At 39.4% G+C, this 16518-nt stretch overlaps 1 protein-coding gene across 1 annotated transcript in view; it reads left to right on the top strand.

Annotated features, from left to right (window-relative positions):
- Nucleotides 1–16518, top strand: part of PRKCE (protein kinase C epsilon) — a 293182-nt gene that overhangs the window by 233442 nt on the left and 43222 nt on the right. Inside the window, exon 11 of the mRNA XM_080408304.1 lies at nt 5513–5667. Coding sequence (XP_080264430.1) covers nt 5513–5667 — 155 coding nt within the window. The remainder of the gene's footprint in view (nt 1–5512; nt 5668–16518) is intronic.

Here is a 16518-nt window from a genome sequence, read left to right as displayed (position 1 = left end):
TTGGAGTAGGCTGGTAAGATTTATCTACTGTGAATTTTACCTGAGTCCATGTTTGATGCCTTTCCTTAATTCTCTGGTTTGAAGTGTTGGAAGGGTTGAACCAGGAGATTAAAACCAGTAGTGAAAAGACTTGTTCTCAGGCTTGTAGCATGGATGCACTTTTCAGATTTGAAACTGGGAGACAGATTGCATGATTTACTTTTGGTTTCTAATATTTCAGTAGCGAGGCTGTGCTGAACTGCATATTGAGTCCCCCAGCTGGTAGGACTCGTTTGAAAGGAAGAAAAAAAACTTTGTACTCTTCAGATTGCAGTGATAATTGTACTTGGCCTTATGTCTATCAATGGATTGTCTTTAAGCTGCAATCTAATGTTAATGAGATTTTAATTGGAAAACAAGCAAAGGACAGACAGGTTAATGACTGATAATTTAAAAATTAAGGGCTACACAGTAATTAATGTAAACAGAACATCAAAGTCTTTCCATGTCTAAGCTTTCATACAGTGTTTACGTAGAAGCTTGTTCCTCAACAATGGTATTCAACATATAAACAACTAATAGACTGTACAGTGTCATCTGTTAAATCAAAACTGATTGGCAAGATTGTCTGGTCTTACTAGTAAGAAGGACTTGGTCATTACTCACACCTCCACAAATAGGAGCTGGATTGAGTCTGTTATGACCCGAGAGTTTATTGCTATTGACGTTCCTGGAAATCACCTCCCCCCTTTTCCCAATTAAAACGATGTGCATTATTTGAAAAGAAACAAAAGGTTGACGCTCTATAGAGTGGAACTCATAACATCTGAAAATAAGCAAATATAAACCAGCAGGGAGTGCACATAATATATATATAGGCTGATATTAACAAAAAGTATATAAATAAACCTGAAAATTAGAGAATGGTTTTGAAGAGGGAAAGTTATGCTAATAATCGGAATAAAGAGTAAAAGATTATTTAAAAGGATTTACTGTAGAGCTATAGGAAAGATATTTTGCATGTCAAGGAGGATGAAAAATTAAATTGGGGCACAATTAAAGCAGTGGAATGAGAGAGAAGATGAAACAAGATATTTAGTTTAAGTGACAAGTGTACTTCTCAAGATAGTGATAGGGACAGAGACTAGAAGAGTGGCTGCTTTTGGACTCCAGTTTTGATGACACAAAGCATGCAGGAGATTATCTCAGTTAAGAAAGTCAAGAGGTGAGACTGGAATAATAGAGATGTTAGGACAGGCAGTTATGCATTGCAATATAGTAGTCATTTATGGTCATACAATACTATGGTAATACGGAATGAAGTTGAACTTCTTTTTATCTTTTAGCCTGTTTATTTCATGTCCACTTTACTTTTAAAATCTCTTATCCATGCTCTCTGCTCTCTGTTTTTCTTTCTATTTATTATTTTAACTGTTCTCATTCAACCGTACCTTTTGAGAAACTCAAGAAAAAGCAGGTATGGTTAAGGGCTAAAATAAACCCTGTAAAGGAATCTAATTACATCAGAAAACATATTAGCTTACTTGGCAGAACTTTTTTTTTGCTTTATAGATGCCAAGAGAGGATTATGTAAATAACATAATCATGTAAATTGGAGTCCCAACTGATCATGTCATTTTTCTGCCAAAAAAAGACCAGAGAGTGGTTTCAAGGAAGTAGTTTTCATAGGGACTGAATGTATTTAATTAAAAAAAAATGGTACCTTCTAATGTTGGTCTGGCTTACTGTGCATGTTGTGCATCTTCTTGTTTAGCCCACGCTACTCAGTGAGAATTAGTATTTTTCTTCTCTCCAACTCTTTTTCAGACACACTGTAAAAAGAGAACAGAACTTTCAAACTGTTGGGTTTTTTTTCTGTGAATTCTCATTAGGAAGCTGAAATGTGCACACAGGAAAGCTGGAAAAGTAATTTAAAATATCAGCATATAGCAGAAAAATGCAACAGCAGAGCAATTTCAATCAGTCAGCTGTTAACTCTGGGTTTAGTAGGTATACTTTTGAAGAGGTGGTGAAGTAAGCTGCAGAATCTGCCAGAAATACCCCTTCAAATTGAGAATGAGACGTGCATAATAAGGAAGATGTGAAAGAGGATAGAAGAGTTAGCACTCTCCAGCTCTGGGAATGGAGCTGCTGCTAAAACTGTTCGGACTGTCTTAGGGCAAGATACTCTGCTTGCTAAACAATCCAGTTTAATTTTCAGTTGGCTAATGTCCTACAAAAGACTGAACCAAAGTAAATGAACTTGAAGTTTTACCTAAACATACTTTCTGATGTTTAGAATCAGTAATTAGGCATTTGGTGAATTTCATAAAATCATTGGTTCTGTTTGGATCAAACATAGAGTATTTAATATAAAAATGATACAATGTGTATCCTGATATATTAGGAAATGGCCCTGATCTATAAAATGGTGTAAACCAGGGGTTTTTTTGTTTGTTAGGTCGGGGGGGTTGGGTTGTGTGGGGTTTTTTTTGTTTGGGTTTTTTTTTTGTGCACCATCCCTAGCAGTTGGAAGAGTGGTGCTATCACTGTTGGGAGCAGGAGCTCGCAGCTCAGCGCCAAGCTGAAGATCACCATTTGGGAGTCACAGCTGTAAGACACAGCACAATCATTTTGCATCAGCATCCTTTATTTTATGCTTGTGATACAGGTGCAGCAAAAAGGTAGCAATGTTGGGAATGAGTAGGGCTGCTCAGGAGAATGTGAATTGCAGCTTCCTTTTCCTGGTTGTGCCCACTCACATCCAGACTGTTGACTTTGGAAAGGTTAAAATAGCAACGTAAGAAGGTTCAGTTTCAACAAGTGTTAGGACAAGTTACTTTAGCCAGGTATTAGTCAGACACTCCCCAGCCTGCAGTCCAAATGGGTTTTGTACTTGAAACACAACTTTATCCATGTGAAATAATCTGAGGCAACATGTTGCAAAGGGACACTTGTACCAAAACTGCTCTTCAGAAATACTCGGCCTGTAGAGCAGTGATGAGGAGCCTAAGGAAGAGCAATACCTGCATCTCCTTCTTAGGGACGTTGCATTCTCTTATGTTACATTACAGTACCAATATAGCTATGCTTGTGACTGACTTTATCAGAAAACTGACTGCATCGGTGTTATCCTTAAGCTCTAGCTTCTGAAGTTGTTAGACCATCTGAGAGGTCTCAGTTTTTCTTTTAAAAGCAAGGCTGTAATTCTCATCAGTTCCAGAGAGTAATCAGAGAGACAGCACAAGGACCCATATTTTTGCTTAAAACAAACAAAGAAGGTGATATTTAAAGCCGACACTAATGTGAAGAGATCTGCATTATGTTATGATTGTTAACTTTTCTTATCAGCAGTACTGAGCATTGCAAAAAGAGCAGAGGCATGGCTCTGAAGCCATGTTCTTTTGAGTGTATGATACAGCCAGAAGCTTTGATGCTCTTCTTTAGTAGGTTTTCCTTACTAGGGAATGGTAAGAAAAATGTTGGGAAATGTACCGAAGTCGTTAGCAACATTTTACAAAGAATGCCGGTCCACCTGGATCCTGAAGTTGATCCAGTCTGGCAGTTTGTGTTTTCCCAAGATACAGGGGAAAGGCACAAGGTTTTATTTCTCCATCCTCTTTCTGTAATCAGCATAAAGTCAGCCAAACATTTCTAGCCTCCTCCAGGAAACTTCCCTGATAAGTATAGTATTTAGGCACTTAATGAGCAGCATTAATGCACACGCTTAAGTTTAAGGATATTTTTAAGTGCTATGCTTTGACTCTGAGCCATAGAGTAGTAGATGATTAAAGACAAATGGCAAACATTTATGAATTTCTGGACTCACATATATATAAACCACATAATCTACAGGCTTGGATTCACATGTGGAGGTTAATTAACTTCCATCTTCTGCTGGGTTTGCTTGTCTTAAGCAATGTTGCATCTTGTCTCCTTTTCTTCAACCCAGCACACCAGCCACCGTGAGCTAGAGCCAAACTGCAATGTGACATGAGAGTTGTAGAGGGGCTCCCTTTGGTGAAGCCATGCTTACACACCTGTGCATCGTGTGACCAGAGAGCAAAACATTTGTGTCACATGAGCTAATGCAGAGCAAGGGGTATATGCTCAGATCCATTCTCCATGTCCCAGAATTACCTCCACCTCTGTGTAAACTCACGCGCATGTAGATGTAGATATTTTACAGTAACAAAGAATGCAAAGTAGGCTTCAAAATAAGGGTAGACGGGCACATAGGTGATTATTTAGGGCTGTTAGTGCAGATTAGGGAAAACTATGACAATTTATTAGAAATATTTATGAAAAATAGGATCTAGATTATGTAAAGTGGATGTGTGTCATTTCTCTGCTTATACCTTCATCTGCATTGGCAGTTTATGTAGAGGAATGCAGGCAGTGGGTTGATTAGCATTGATAACATGCAGCTGTGGCCTTGCCTCGAAGGCAGTGGCTTGATTGACATGGATGATGTGCAGCTGTAGATCGTTCCTGCTAAGTAGTTAAATAGCCCTGAGGAGTGTGGGATAGGGGGCTGGTTGGAGGAGGAGCAGTGTGGTCTGACCTCTGGAGGAAGGGGAAACAGCACAGAGAGTAGATTCTGACAGAGGTAAAAGCCTTGTTGCAGCCTGCTAGCTGGCTTGTGCTACAACAACTGGTGCCCCGTGTGAGGCCGAGTTGGACTCTGACTACAACAAGTTTAGATCATAAATGGTTCAAGATGCCAAGCACACCTTTATTTTACAGGTGTTCTCAATTCTGACTGTTTTGCTGACTAAACTTTTGTGGTTTTTTTCTGAAATGCACTAAAATGGGATGATTGCCTGAAAATTTTAGTTGTTGTTCTCAGATAAAGTTCATTCCTAGTTCTCCATCATGGAAACAGGCTTGAAAACTTGAACTTTGAAGTGAAAAGCATCAGAAGAAAATAAAAAGCATCTGATATGTATTTTAATAATGTAATTATATTTCAATTGTCTTATGAGAGTTTGAGGCAGTTCGATAAGTTGTATGTAAGTGTTTGTGATTAGCAGCACTGGTTTCTCTAGTTTAGGAATTCTAATTTTTTTTTTACATAATTTGGGAAAGACGCTTTGCAGACAGAGTAACCAGTAGGAGATAAGAGAAGAAATAAGGAGCCTGAAATTTGCTCAGCAGCCTGTTAGTAGTTGACAGAATTGACTTCATCTTGTCATTGTTATGACTATATTTTAAAAGAAATGGCATATTATAAGTACTTCTGTTATTATATAAAAAGGTTATTATTCCATATGTATTTGCTTGGAGATTTGTGTATGCGTTGCTTATTACCACATTCTGATTCTATTCCCTTTTTCTCATTTCTCACTTTGAGACTCGGGTCTTTTCTTTAGATTTGGGGGATTTTTGTTGTCAGCTTTTCCTTTTTTAGACTCGTAACGTTTGTTTCTTTCATTTCTTGACGTAAATGTTCCAGTTGCCTGAATTGTAGCTTCAATCAGTCTTTTGTGTGACTAAATACATTACCTAAATAGCACTGTTTAATTAATTTCAGGACCGCCTCTTTTTCGTCATGGAATATGTAAATGGAGGAGACCTAATGTTTCAAATCCAACGCTCACGCAAATTTGACGAACCTCGATCCCGCTTTTATGCAGCAGAGGTCACATCAGCACTCATGTTTCTTCACCAACATGGTGTCATCTACAGGTACTCTTTTTGATCCCAAAGAAAGTATTCTTGAGGCTTTGGGCTGGTTTTGGCTGAAATTCTCTGTCTCTTAGCAACCAGATTTAGATTAGTTGTTTGTTCCAGTTTGCTTACATAGAACTTTTTTTGGCTGTTTATCATTGAGAATGTTAACATTTGAATAGCCTCTGCAGCAATCGCCAGCTGTGTGTGCCAGTTTAGTATTATAGTCCAAATAAAGCGGTTTTGAAAAAGCTTGGCACAGTGAGACCCAGAGGTGACCTTTCTGCAGATCGGCGTGCTCTCTTCACTTTCCTCTCTGTGCCATGGATTTCCTCTTGGTTTCTAACTCCCTGCCACTTCCTGAGTTTGTTTGTCCTAGTTGTCTCCACACTGATACAATCAGGATGGTCCTTTGCAATGCTTTACTTATGCCCCTTCCTCTTGCCTGTTTGGGTGAAGGCTTAGTCACCAGCAGGAAGTGGCTCTTTACAGACAATTTTGATTTGCTTGCAAAGTGCCCCGCGTCTCTTTGAACCTCTACCCCTGCAATCTCTGATCTTCAGCACCCGTGCGCACACATGAAAAAAGTGCATATTGTTACGCTGTGGCAAAGCATGCATTTAGGGATAGGCTTTTATTACTAAAAGTAAGGAATCACTTGGAAAATTTTCACCCTGATGTTAGTGTGTTTATTAAGTCCTTTATCTTGTCATTTCACCAGTCCTCTCTCTTTTTGTTTCTAGCAGTCTGTCATTGCCTGTGATAAATTCAGGCTTTCACAAGCAGCATGCTTTACAGGTTTTGTGATACCGGTCTGTCTACCAAACATCCGAGTTCTGTGGAATCTGGGTTTTGATATCCTCTTGATATTCTCACCCTCTTTCAAGTTACAATTTTGATTTGGAGCAGTCATTTCAGGGGCAGGCAGCCTCACGTTTCTTGAGCAGAAACACAAAGATGAGGATATGGAATTTGTCCTATCTCCGGATTCATATTAAGGCTGATGTTGAGAGGACTAGAAATTAAAAGAAGTTAATTTTAGATCTTTAGTAACTGGCACTGAGTAGTAACTTCCATCAGAGGCCATTGGCTTTCCCACCAAGTGGGATTCAAAGGGGAACTTCTCAAAGGAGTCTCCTTTCCGGAGACATAGCAAACGGCAGGACATTGCATCTTCTGAGGAAAATAAATCTCTGTGAAAGTGGTCTTTCAGTCAAAAATCCAGTTTCCTTTAGAAAACTTTTTTGCTAGCTGCAGCCATTAGTCTCCATCTTTTATTAAAGCTGGTATGGTGTTTGCATACTGGGTTGGACTTTCAGCCCTACCACTTTGCATAAGTTTGTTTTCAAGTGCTGAAGATCCAACACATTTCTAACTTTTGCTGCCTGTATCACATTACCTATTTGTTGTCTTCATTTATTTCCAAAGCTGTTTGTTTGTACATTTAGATAGTAGAGTGTGGCAACTTCAGAATTTGTAAGTATTCATCATAAGGGAAATGGATAAAATTGGTATTTAAGTGAAAGATTTTGAGGATTTGTTTCCATAAAAAGTCTTGAGCTAATTTCCTCTTCCTGAAAACTGGAGTTTAGACACTGTGTAATTAACAGTCAGTTTCATGATTTCTGTGAACCAGCAGGAAAGAATTGGTAAAATTACCTTCCCCTTTCTTTATGTGAGTGCATTCATTCTTCCTTTTCCCTTTCTGCTCCCATCCTTCAGTACACATCCTTTTCTCTCTTTCTCCCTCTTTTCCCTTGTCTTGTATGTAGCTTCTGCTGTGTTTTGTTTCCTGGCTGCATTGAATTGCTTAGTGTGCCTGTATTCTGACTTTTTATCATCAAAATGCTTTGATCTTGAAAGAAGTGTCATTCTGATGAGACAATGCTTTGTAATTTACACTTTGCAACATACTCTCAACTTCTGATTCAGAGACTATGATGACATGTCTCTGGCATGTTACAGTAAAACAATAAAATTGTAAATGGTGTGTTATATTGGGTGTATTATCAGAAGAGGAGAAATAACATGAGTTGTAGGATGAAAGCAGAAACCAAAAACAACAGGTACAACATTAGGAACAGATTTAGTTGTATTCTGCTTTGACACAGACTCTTGGATCTGGACATAGTTATATCCATAAGAATAACTCATTTTCTCAGCCAGGGGATAATAGGAGCCTCAACTATTCACAAACAGGCTATCCCAGTTACTCTATAAAACACAAGTAGAAGGAAGAAGTTAGAGATTATCTTAAAAGAATTAATTGTAAGGAAATGTCACAATCCATTCATAGTGTCCCAGGCCCTGGGAGAATGCATTTGCTGATGTCAAGCATATGTTAGAATAGTTGTCTTGCACAGAACAGTTTCAGCCTGATTATTTATTAACCTCACTCGCATCATTTATTACAATGTTAAAAATGCATTGGGATCAAGTCACTCCTTTACATCTCCAAAGCTCTTAGTAGCTGGCAAACAAGGAAAGGGGTGTGTGTGTGTGAAAAAAAGAAAAGAATACCTATGCTCCTGAATAACTACCAGTCATAACTACCTAACATGCCTTCAGATATTTTAATAAAGAATACTTGTCTTCTGTATAATTATATCTCCAGAAAAAAAGTTGTGGTGTGAAATTAATGGTTATTCTCCAAAGTGGGAAATGCTGCTTGTGTGGGCAATACTTCAAGGAAAGTAGAGAGTATATAAATAAACCAAGACGTTTGATGGAAATGCATGTTTCAAAATAGCTGCTATACCTTCTGATCTTTTTTCAGCCATGTATGTGGAAGTATTTGTTTAGAGCTAAACACAGTTATATTTTTGGAAGTAAATAACTAGCTTTAGCTCATGCTTTGGCTTGTTGGTTAGATTTTTAGAAACTGCTATGATGATACTAAATGATAATCTATTATAATAACTAGTTTATCCTCATTTCCCCTGAGGTTCAAAGAGAAAGCTAGCTCCCTGTTTGGCAATAGAAATGATTCTGTAAGTTCACACCTTTTCAACTGGCCCAAGAGTTGTTCCCAGACTTGTCCAATTAGGTGTGCTCACTGGAATTACGTACCTTCCTTTTGTTTATTAAGTTGGAAATAAAGACGAGCCTCACAATTTTTATATATAAAGATGGTGCTGTTACTAAATGTATTTTGTATGATAGCTAACCTTTAGGATAACTTTCAATGTGGTATTTTTGAGGGTATGATGTTACTGTTGTGTCAAAAACACTTCAACAGCTTAATAATATTTGCATTATCCCTGCCACCTTCCCTCTCATCTGGCATTCAGCTGTGCAGGCGCATGTCAGGCTGGGGCCTGATAATACAAGTAGAGTCAATCAGACACCAGAGAAGTTTCAGTCGCAGTTTTTGGCAGTCCTTGTTGTTTGTGTTATGCAATTGCACCACATGGAAAAAATGGATCCAAGCTCCAGAAACCTAGGGCTAGACTCTGAATCTCATTTTGCCTGTGAGCTGAACTGGACTTTGAACTTGGTGATGAAAGGTTGTGGACTATATTCACTGTCACCTATCCCTGGAGTCTGGTGTATTTAAAGTCACTCATTGTCAGCTTCATATATATACTCTTACAGGGAAGATGCAACCAACTGTGTGTTAAGAAACCGCCAGTTCCATACTCCCCTCTTGTACTGACTTCCAAAGTTCCTGTGCACTTTCTGCAGATACATGTGGATGTTACGTGTTCTTGTTTCACCTGCAGTTGTTGGGCTGAGGACAGGAGTACCCGGGTAGGTGCCTCTGGCTCTTGTTGTAGGAGTTCAAGTCAGATGACACAAGCAGCCCACTCAAACATACAAAAACCTGTTGTCTCCCCAGGCAGGGACATCAGTGCTAGAATGGGGTGGGTACCGCTGTCCCTAGTTCATATGACAAAGGGAATAACTGTGTGAGTTATAAACCTTGTTTCAGCGAAGAGCTAAAAGGCCAGTGGTGGCATGTTGCATGATCTCTGGCATGCTCCAAGACCATTCGAGTGATTAAGTGGGGTACTCTTGCTGAAATACAGAATGAAACTGAATGTACACAATTTCAGTTCACCTGAGAGCATGAAAAACACCTTAACTGGCAAATTAGTGTCACCTGCTCTATGTTAACCCATTCTTCTTGTTTCCAGTGTAAGTTCTGTGAGATGGTGCCTTCAAATCATACAGCACCTGGTCACAGGGGTGCCCTCATTCGTAACTATGGGTTATCATGTTTCTCAGCAGTATGAAGTAATAATCCAGCCTGTAACTTGTTGCAGGTTTCTGAGGCTCTGTGCACTCTGTAATTAATATGTTGGTCGTGATGAAGGATATATTAACAGTGAATTGAGGAGAATGCGACTATAAGTATGCTGATGCCAGTCCTTGAATGCCTCCGGGCTTTTTCCGTATGCAAATACCCTAAGAACTTGTTTGAACACTAACTGAATTTTTCCTTAGATGATCAGTTTTCCCAGCATTCCCATTTATCAGGGCAGCACACACCAGTGTTTCAGAAAGAACTACTACCTAAAATTAAAAGCACTTTTATTAGTGTGTTTTTATGTGAAATAAGAATATTTAGAAGTCTGACTTCACTGGCGGTTGTATGATTCAGAGCAACCTTGGCAGAGGAGCTTGTAGTTATATTTACACTGATGAAAATGTTGCATGGTCAGTGGTTAACCTGTTAAAAGTCATCATTCTCCCAAGTTGCCTTACTGTGTTATTTCTGAATAGCAGCAGCCAAATAAAATTCCCCTCCCCAGCTTTTTTTTTTTTCTTTTTAAAATGCAAAACTAGACATGGAACATTTTGGTTTAAGTGTGGTTTTAGGTATGTAAAGAACATCTTACTGCAACTCAAAACAGTTAAAGGTTAAAGTGGTGTTGGAGCTATGGTCCGTAAAGGAGGGCAAGAAAGACCTTGTACCCTCATATAACATATTCAGACCTAAGCCCGGGAATCTCCTGAACTGAAGCCCTTCCCCGCATAAACTGCCCCTTGCAGGTGTCTGCTACAGAGTTTTGTTGCTCACTTGCACCAGAAGCAAACTATAACTTCTATTTCCATCACCTTCAGCAAAAGCAGGAAGCAAGGAGTGAGTTGTGCTGCAGCATATGTGTCTGAGTCCCAGTGTCTCCAGGGACTGGTGCCCAAACCGTGCCACCTGACCAGTGCTCCTGGCTGGGTTTGTGCCCCAGGCTACATGCAGGCTCTGTTCTGCCTGGTCTAGTTTCCAGAACTGAACATGAGCTCCAGCAGGATTTTAGTCGGCGGCCTCCTGCCCTTTTTGCACTTTTTCTTGCTGGATCTAGGCAGGCCCGCAGTCATGAAATGTATAAATAAGCAGGATGTCTTCCCCGCAGGAAAAGGCAGTGGGCCGGGGTGGAGAGGAGCGGGGCTGAGGGAGATGAGAAGCAGGAAGGAGGGTTGGTTCCCAGGCTTCTGGCATTTGGATCGAGGGAGTCCACCCTGCCATCTGCCCAGCTTATGTATTGTGCTAAAGGCTGCTGTCGTATAGGAGAGCCTTTGACAAGGTTTCCAGCTGTGGAAGGATGAGTAAAGGCTGTGGGAATAGGATATGAACCACAAGGTCTTGCCAACAGTAGAATGCTTTTTCAATTTCTCCTGGGTTTGGAACATAAGAAAGTCCTTAGTTGGCTCTTGCGTGGGAGTGGGGTATGCAGAGGAGCCGTGCCGGGCAGTTAATATTTAGAAGGACAGACCAGTACCATTGACCTCACTTGGGGAATGACAAGGTACTTCCAGGGGGTGTTCCCGGTAGCGAGGTCAGCATTGTTTTTTTGCTTCGTGTTTATTTGGTGCAAGATTTTCTTGTTTAATGACCATTTGTATGGTGCTGTATTGTGTAAATAAAGCTATGACCTTTACCTTCTGATAACAGTATAGGAGTGAGTTAATGTTAAATGAGAGAGGGCAGGGAGTGGGAATCTGCCAGGGTTAATGCCAAGTTTACATTCCTGTGAGGGCAGCCATGTTCCGGTACGCTCAGTAGAAAGGGCAACGGCGCTTCTCGACAGATAATAGCAGTGACAAGTTACAGAGCATATTTGTATTTATTTCTGGGTGAATATCAGTGGGTTTAGATGATTGATGTTTGTGCTTTATTTTATAACAGGAAGAAATGTGTGTTATCTTTCTGCACTTGATAAGATTTTAACTGAGAGAAACATACACAAAATAAAAAGCCACTAGAGCTGCAGTACATGTCAAACTCAAATGTACTGACAGAAGACAATCCCTGTAGTTTTCTTAAAATGCTGAGACACGGCTTTGTTTCTAGAGAAACACGTACACAAGTTCCAAACAAAATTGTATTTTCCAAACAATTTTATAATAGAAGAAAGAGAATGTTTTTTGTTTCACGGTGCATTAAAAATCTGAAGGTGCTTCCTAAATGTAAATCTGCTGCTAACAGGAAAAAGTTAGGACTGACTTTTGCTGTGCCCTTCAGTAATGTTTGTCTTGAAACAAAGGAAAATATTTCTATAACCCAGTTGCAGTGGTGTTGAAACTGTGATGTTAAGAGTAAGGCTTTGGCTTTTTGCATGCTATTGAGTGCATCTGCCAAAGTTTCATAGTAATGCAGAGAAGAGCACAGCAAATGTGGTTCTGCGGTGCTAGGCACTTCACAAACATTTTGTTGTGCTTTTCAGATGAACGGAGAAGTTGGAGGGTAATGCAAAACGTTAGATGAAAGCATGTAAGGAACTATATTTATTGGTTTTTAAATAATGATATTAAAAATACTAAACAACCATAAAGGAAAATTCAGATGATACACTTCAGTAAAGACATTTGCATACAACTCCTTCCATCTTTTGGTCAGAACCTTGTCACTTTTGGCTCAAAGTCTGCATTTATTCTCCTTGCCCCCTCTTCCCCCCACCCTTTATCCACCTCCTTATTATAAAAGAGCTTATCACTTAGATGCTCCAGCAAACATTTCTGCGTGCAGATCACTGTATTCATAGGCTGATTTTGATTCAGTGAGACTATTCAGATGCATGATGTTTGGGACCTGGATAATTTGGGACCCTGGTTTGACTTTTCAGGTTGAAAGTGTGTTTGTTTTAAAATAGAAAATCATCACATTTGAGAATGCACTGTTATTAAAAAATGTTATTTTGCTTACTGTTGCAAAAGGTTGTGGAAAATGAGATTTTTAGCTAATCTGAAAGCTAACGTAACTGAGTTACCACTGAATCTTTTGAAAACTTTATATAAGTCTGTTTAGCTGACAACTTGTATTCAAATGTAAGATAACAGAAATAATATTGCTCCCCGGGAGGTTAACTAAAATGGCCTAATGAACTAAAACAGAGAAAATGCAGCCAGTAAGAACCCCAGCATTTTGGGGAGCGCACCAAAGTCTCTGCTGCTACCAAACTAAACAGTGCTAGGATTACATCAGAAGGACCTTGGACAGACTAGGTGCCGTCTAACCAGGGAAATTGGAAAGTAGAACAAAATGGATCAGATGGCCATGGCTGTGCTGAAAATGAGTGGAAAGGTGAGGGGGAATAAGGCCAGAGTGGTAATGAGTCACTTCACTTACCTTCTTGTGTCAGAAGTAATGCCTGCCCCTCTCCTCTGCTGCCAGTGTTTCACAGAGTCCGAACAAGCAGCTGCCCAGAGCAGCAGACAAGAAGTACAATGCTTTCATCAGCTCAGCACCATCGAGTACACGTGGAGGCGGCATATGTGGAGCAAGACTAAGCAGGAATGGCAGAGAGACCACGGCCAGCTTTTACTGAGATGGGAGCTTGTGTGGTTTCTGCACTGTGGTACGCCCAGGGATAGATGGCACCAGGGAAAACACTCTCCTGCCACCACCAAATTGAATGTTGAGCCCCAGGACCACTTATGTTGGGGGTATAATGTTTCAGATTTAAAAAAAAAATAAATTCTACGTTAACAGGTCTTCCCTTCTTGCCTCCTGCTTCTCGATTTTGTTTCCAGTAGTCAGTCTTGCAAAACAGCAGAGAGAGAAAAAATGAAGGGGAGAGGCCAGAAATAGTGCCAACACTTATATAGGTATGCTTTTTCCTCCAGACTTTGATTTCCTTCTACTGATATACTGAAGTCACAGAAAATACTGTTCTTCGGAACATGTCAAATGCAAATAGTACATGCAGTTGTGTACATTTTTTTAAATGTAGATTTGACAGTGGGAGTTTTAAAAAAGTATTCTTTGCAAGGTGTTCTAGTCTTAGGGCATGTGATTGCTCCTTCAAGGGGAGAGAAGGGTGGGATGGCTTCAACAGTAGGCAGCCAGTATCGCAGCTGGTAGGGGTACACTCTGTGGTATGAAACTGAATAATGCAGAAGTAGTACCCCCCCAAAAAAAAAAAAAAAAAAAAAAAAAAAAACACCACCAAAGAAAGCTTGGTCACTAATAACTTGAACTGAGGAACTTCATATATTCAAAACGTGGAATATTAAGGATAAAATTAGGTAGTAACAAATAAACATTATAGCACTTTACCAGGTATTTATTGTAGGGTTTCTAAGGGAGATCCTATGGTCTAGTAACACTCATTTAAAAAAATGCCTAAATATGTTCTAACACACACAAATAATGAGTCAGATGGAATTGCCATGGTCAATTAACTGGCTAATGGATATTTAAAAGCTTCCAAACATCAATAAATCTGAAGCAGCTCTAAAGGAGTACTTGTAGAATAAAAATAACGTGCACTTAAGAAACTGCCTGAGTACATATTTACCTAAACTTAACCGCTAATAAGAGGACAGCAAGTGTTTATGTTACTGTATACTGAGGACATAAAAAGGCATACCCAATGTGTGCCAGTTCATTTGCTGATAATCTGTAATGGGTCTAAAGATGACATAATTATTATAAAGAAGCCCTGATTCTCGTTTATATGAAAGTCTTTAAATACCTGAGAGCACAGAAGGATCCTCAGATTGTGAACGAGGACAGCAGGGAGCAGCCCGGCAGCATACCCCTTGCACATGGCGGAGGGCAGTCCATTGCGAGCTGCCTGAGCTGCCTCTGCCAAAACTCCGTAAGCTGGTTTCCACAGACACTGAGGGAGAAATGCCCCAAGCAGAGATGAGAGAAACCTTATGGGCAGCACTGGCTTTCAGGCAGGTTCTCTTTTCACCTTTTGAAAATTCACAAAAGAAAAAGATGGGGATTTTTTGTCAGCTGCCACAAGATCAGAGCCAGTGGTATGCTTGCACGTGCAGTATGACAAAAGTTCTGGTTTTCTGTGGGTGACCCAAAAGGAAAAGGATTTGGTTATGTTTTTTAAAACATCGGCTGATGGGGTGGAAGTTGTTCTGCCCATGAGCAGAAAGGTCTGAAGAAATTTTGAAACAGCATCCTGGGAATTCTCTGTGTAGTAATAACAAGGAAACGTTAACTGATATCATAAGCAAGACATAATTCAGTGACATATCTGGTACAAGTCATTACCTCTACAGTCTTTTTTTCCCCTGGCTCAGCTATGGGTGCTCTTCATTAGACCAAGATATATATTTGGTCTGTATAAACCAAATCCAAGAGAGAATTAGGCTAAAATCCCAAAATCCCGCCATAGAACATGGGGTTTATTTTTTACACACCTTATTTAATAGGATCCATCTAAAAAGTGGTCAAACGGTTGTTTGTGTAATTGCAGCAGTGGTAGCATGGTGGTATGAAAGAAAGTGGAAGGGATGATGCCTGGGGCAGAGTGGGCAGTAAAGGGTTGAGTTTTGTCATTGCTGATGGAGTACTTCATGTCATCATTTAAAGTCTCAGTCTGGGTTGAGAGTCATACTACAGTGCCCCTTAATATTTCATTTGCCATACTATCATGTCTTAACAAATGCTACAAATTGGCTACAGAGACTCTAATATCCAAATTTGTTTCAGGGTTGGGCAACGTTGAATTTAATACATTGTATGTATGTCTTTTGGGATATAGCATAACTTCTGCAGTTTCTCTCTCATTTTGTTTTAAAAGTGTTTTGATAATTTTATCAGAGATTAATGAGTTCATTTTTAATTGGAATTCAGAATGTGATAGTACACAATAAAAATGTTATAAAAGTGATTGTGACATGACATGGGTGTATAGAGGCTGCTGTCTGGTGTATAAGAGACTGTTTCTTTAAAAATCAGGTTTCTCATTTACAGTAAAAGCTCTTTCTGACACCAGAAGAGCAAACCAATTTTACAATAGAATTAAATTGTACTTGGTGTGCTCAGTTTAAATCTGTCAGAAAGATGCAAAGAGACTTTATTGAACATATAGTGTAATGAAACTTTATGTAAAATAGTTCTTCTGTAAGCTGTATAATTAGGTTGCTTGCTAGCCTTTGCCCCCATAACTGTGTGGAAGTTTTATAGGATAATTTCAGATTGTATCAGAGCATAGAGGCTGGTTAGCAGGTCTCTGAAGAGAGACCTAGTGGCTGAGCACATAGAAGTTACAAAAATAATTCTTCACACTCAAAATATTTTTTTTTTAGTGTTGACAGAATTGTTCAAGAACAGCCCACTTTGGTCGATAGTTTTTACATTATAAACCTATGGAAACTAGTATTTACGTGCAGTGACTACCCAGTAAGTACCAAATGTTACAGATAAAAATCGTATTTTATCCTCTCAAATCTTGTATTCAGAATTGTCTTTCTCTTGTCATTTGGGCTGGACCATTAGGCTCTTCTCAGTAGCCTCTCTGTCTTCACAGCTGAAGGTAAATTGGTATAGCAGTGTGCTAACCTTAATGTTGGCAGAAGTGAATGCACTCTAAATTGCCTAAGTCATGCCATGTTTTATTTCTTGTGAGTAACCCATGGCTCATCTTTCCACTGAATTCATATTAATTAAAAATAGGGGGGTGC

Source organism: Falco punctatus, assembly GCF_963210335.1.
Source record: "Falco punctatus genome assembly, chromosome: 12".
NCBI lineage: Eukaryota > Metazoa > Chordata > Aves > Falconiformes > Falconidae > Falco > Falco punctatus.
Note: the sequence above shows the minus strand (reverse complement) of the source record. Positions and strands in the feature narration are given on the sequence as shown.